At 33.5% G+C, this 5,000-nt stretch overlaps 1 protein-coding gene across 1 annotated transcript in view; it reads left to right on the top strand.

Annotated features, from left to right (window-relative positions):
* The first annotated feature begins 3,930 nt into the window (after positions 1-3,930).
* The window catches only part of LOC144971047 (metabotropic glutamate receptor 2-like), a 147,555-nt gene continuing 146,485 nt past the window's right edge, over positions 3,931-5,000 (top strand). The window contains exon 1 of the mRNA XM_078911372.1: positions 3,931-4,825. Within this exon, the coding sequence (XP_078767498.1) occupies positions 4,060-4,825 (766 nt within the window). The 5' untranslated portion in view covers positions 3,931-4,059. The remainder of the gene's footprint in view (positions 4,826-5,000) is intronic.

Genomic DNA, 5,000 nt, shown 5'->3' on the forward strand with positions numbered 1-5,000 from the left:
TTTTATAATCTACTATGTAGTCTTGGGCCTTCTGAGTAACTGGTCTTTAAAATCTACTATATTGTCTTGGGCCTTCGGAGTAACTGGTCTTTAAAATCTAAGATGTTGTCTTGGGCCTTCAGAGTAACTGGTCTTTAAAATCTACTATGTTGTCTTGGCCCTTCGGAGTAACTGGTCTTTGATATCTAAGATGTTGTCTTGGGCATTCGGAGTATAACTGGTCTTTGAAATCTAAGATGTTGTCTTTGGCCTTCGGAGTAACTGATCTTTAAAATCTTCTATGTTGTCTTGGGCCTTTAGAGTAACTGGTCTTTGAAATCTACGATGTTGTCTTGGGCCTTCGGAGTAACTGGTCTTTGAAATCTTCTATGTTGTCTTGGGCCTTCGGAGTAACTGGTCTTTAAGATCTAAGATGTTGTCTTGGGCTTCGGAGTAACTGGTCTTTGAAATCTACTATGTAGTCTTGGGACTTCGGAGTAACTGGTCTTTAAAATCTAAGATGTTGTCTTGGGCCTTCTGAGTAACTGGTCTTTGAAATCTAAGATGTTGTCTTGGGCCTTCGGAGTAACTGGTCTTTGAAATCTAAGATGTTGTCTTGGGCCGTCGGAGTAACTGGTCTTTAAAAGCTAAGATGTTGTCTTAGGTATGGCACTTGTCGTCTGACTGGAAGGTCCGGGTCTCTGAGCGGTAGATAGTTGTCCTTTTTACTCACATTCTCTCATTGTCTTCAGGTATAAAATGAGTACATGACCTTTAACAGCATTATCATTGTCGGGAAAAAAGTAATATCGCCTAACATGCGTCGTGTCTCGCTCTACACAATTGGTGTTGCTGATGACTAGGGAGCACGTTTAGTGGATAATGCTTTATATAAATGCTCAAATCTAGTTCTACTTGCAATAAAAAAGGACTCCCCCCCAAAAAAAAAAAAGACACCAATAAAACCCTCGGCAAAAAAAAAGAAAAGAAAAGAAAAGAAATAAATAAAAAAATAATAAAGAATATAGAACCAAACAAATAAAAATATCAACAATATATATTTGTTCTCACCTGGTTTTTTACACATTTTCTCCAACAACGTTGTTTCGAGAATGGATAAAAAAAAGAGAGGTGAGAACAAATAAATTTACAATTCGCTCCAAGAAACTGCCGAGCACGCTACGTGGTTCCCAGCGAATTCCCCTCAATCATATATAAAAATTCCAACGTATCTCTGACTTGAAGAAGAAGAAGAAGAAAGAAGAAGAAGAAGAAGAAGAAGAAGAAGAAGAAGAAGAAGAAGAAGAAGAAGAAGAAGAAGAAGAAGAAGAAGAAGAAGAAGAAGAAGAAGAAGAAGAAGAAGAAGAAGAAGAAGAAGAAGAAGAAGAAGAAGAAGAAGAAGAAGAACAAGAAGAAGAACAAGAAGAAGAACAAGAAGAAGAAGAAGAAGAAGAAGAAGAAGAAGAAGAAGAAGAAGAAGAAGAAGAAGAACACGAAGAAGAAGAAGAAGAAGAAGAAGAAGAAGAAGAAGAGCAGATTATTTAAACATCCTGATAGAATGTGCCAAAAAGTAGCAATGGTAACATTTTTATCTGCCACCGAGAAACATTGCCATCGTTAATATTCGATATCATGGTAGTAGCCCATGTTGTGGTATTTTAGCATTTGTATCGACACCCAGATGTCTGTTGTGACGCGGAAACAAACACTTCATGTTTCTCATCACGTATAATTCAGGCCTCCGCCCAGGAGGTTTCACCACTCTCATTTCAGACGGGGGAGAGGGGTGTAATAAGATTTACTCCGACTGAGGACTGAAATCAGAATCTCAATGACCAAAGTCTGAATTCGAAAGAGCTCTACAATAGATTCAATCAGGAGTGTGCCGGTGCCGTGCACTTGAGTCATTTCAAGTTCCACGCTTTGGGACGGGTTGGGAGGGAGGTCGTTAATCGGCCATTATTATTATTATTATTATTATTATTATTATTATTATTATTATTATTATTATTATTATTGTTATTATTGTTATTATCTTTATTATTTTCCTCCTCCTCCTCCTCCTCCTCCTCGTCCTCATCATCATCATCCTCATCGTTATTATCAGACTCTTTGCTCCTCGTGAAATTTAGGGTGCAAACAAGATGATAGCGCATGCGCAATTAATCTTATAACACAATAACATTTTTAAAAAATAAGTCAGAAAAAGCAACTTCATCACCATGAACTTCAGCAGTCCCTATTAAATACTTGTATTCTCTATCACAGAACAAGACAAAACATTTTTTAAAATAAAAATATAGACGTCCCAGAATACAACAGAAAAACAAAACAAAACAAAACAACCTCCCACCACTCCTGAAAAAAAAGGAACCCTAAAAGCAACCCCCCCCCCCCCCCCCCAAAAAAAAAAGAAAACAAACCCCTAAACAAACAAACAAAACAAGCAATTAGACAATTAAACAAACCAGTGAAATTTAAGACGACACTCCTGAATGGTATTAGGATTACTACTTTTCGGCACTTATCTTACACGGCAGGCCCATGACTTTCGTTTTAATAAACAAGGGTGTGACAGTTGAGTTTTCTCATTACATATCATGATTGATAAGCCAATGATACATTCTTGGTCTATCACAATCTTAAATACCTTAACATTTCCAGCAATAAAATTCCAATAAAAAACAGAATTGTAATAAATTAAGATACAGACAAATGATGGGTTCTGGCGAAGCCAGGCGCCACAATGTGTACAATAATTCATGCTGGATTGGCCATTCACATCGAGATCGGAGGAAGATCGACGCAGAAATAAGCAATGAAAAGATGTGAGTTTTGTTTAATGTTCGCTCATTTAGGAATTAAAAAAAGAAAGAAAAAAAAAAAAAAAGCAAAAATAAAAAAATGATTTATCAAGCAAGAGCAAGCCTCTTCTTTGAAACAAAATAAAGCATCTTTTTAAATTTGATGCTCTGTCTTACACGTATTCCTCAAGAGGGTGATATTGCCAGGACGAAAAATTAATTAAATCTTTTCCGTAGGCAGAATTTTGAGTCTTGTGAATTTTTCAGATTTAATGAAGTCAGACGTTGGTTTTTGGTATATCTACATACATTGTCATGAGTAAAGGCATATGGCACTGCCAACATAAAAAAAAGACACAAAAGGAGCAATCAGAGGATTTATTATGGATTTCATGTATTCTATAGTATTGATGATTTGGTAGAATATTCTGTGATCTAATCAATGACTAGTATAAATCAATGAGGTGATAATAAGAACCTCTAATTTATTTCATCTAATATTTAATGGTGCTGTTGTCCCTAAATTATAATAACAGACTGCTGAAAATATCAAGTATTGCACTTGTAATTTAACAACTATTGTAAGAAAAGGGCCTTCAATATTGTATAAATGCTGGATGATATTGTGCCAAAACTGGTAAGAAAATAAGTAAAAACTGTCTCAAATTTTCCTCCAATAAAAAATCATTTTCACTGGGTATTCTGCTTTGTCTGTGTGTTTATTGTTATCTATTTTTCTGATTTTTGTGTTTCATATGTGCCTGTAACCAAATTATTCGATGTCTTGTTATTATTATTATTATTATTATTATTATTATTATTATTATTATTATTATTATTATTATTATTATTATTATTATTATTATTATTATTATCATTATTATTATTATTATTATTATTATTATTATTATTATTATTATTATTATTATTATTATCATCACTATTATTATTATTATTATTATTATTATTATTATTATTATTATTATTATTATTATTATTATTATTATTATTATTATTGTTATCATTATCATTATTATTAACATTATTGTATCTTTTTCGCTTACAGAAGTCGCTGATATGTTTAAAGTAGAGGGACACGCTTTTTCAATTGCCAATTTTAATTCAAAATTCTTTAGATATTGGAATTCAACGATATATTTTTACAAGACTTGGCTTCATCAAAGTATCAACATGTGATTGCTTCCTGTTTTTCAGCAATCTTTAAATATTTTAATAATGTGATTTAAGAACCGCAACGTTTCTCAAACTCTTCAAAATGATAAACTACGAATCGTATCTGATCGGCACGATGTATATTTTATTATTAAAAACGAGTCCTGTGAGAAATAACAAACGTTTCTATGTTTGGATAGTGTTGATTCTGACTTTCACTCACACTTTGTTTTCGTTGGTGTCATCATCGCGAGTGACCACGCCCGATTACAAAGATAAATCGTTCAGGTTTGTCAACTTGAATGATGATCAAAAGCATTTCGTGTTTCAAGACATTGATGAATCGAATAAAATTGTTAAAATCATCGCTCATGCTGATGATGAAGACGATGAAATTGAAAAATTACGGAAAAGCCGGCCTAATGAGCCGAGCAGTGGAGATGATGATATAATTTACAATGACAGAGACGATGATGATAATGTTGACGTGGATGATTTTGACGAGGAAGGTTACACTCATATGGATGATGTTTACTTTCTCTTGAATGACACGGAAAGTCGTATCGATATCATCAAAAGGATGTTTAATTTTACGTGGCCGGTCCGAGAATCGGCCAGTGTTGTAGATGGACAACTGGTGCTAGGAGCTCTTCACATGATCCACGAGAGATCGGAGGATCTTGTCTGTGGGCGTGTGATGGTTGAAGGTGGAATTCAGGCGCTGGAGGTGATGCTTTACACTCTGGACCACGTCAATGGCGACATTGATGGGAATATGCTCATTCCAGGCGTGCGGATTGGTGTATTGGCAAAGGACGATTGTGATACGGATATTTTTGGATTGGAACAAGCTTTGGACTTCATCAGGGGTGAGTATAAAAAAAAAACGATTTTGTTTATTATTATTATTATTATTATTATTATTATTATTATTATTATTATTATTATTATTATTATTATTATTATTATTATTATTATTATTATTATTATTATTATTATTATTATTATTATTATTATTATTATTATTATTATTATTATTATTTT

The sequence above is a fragment of the Berghia stephanieae genome, chromosome 4 (assembly GCF_034508935.2).
Source record: "Berghia stephanieae isolate SIO BIC M18660-M18661 chromosome 4, UCSD_Bste_1.3, whole genome shotgun sequence".
Lineage (NCBI taxonomy): Eukaryota > Metazoa > Mollusca > Gastropoda > Nudibranchia > Aeolidiidae > Berghia > Berghia stephanieae.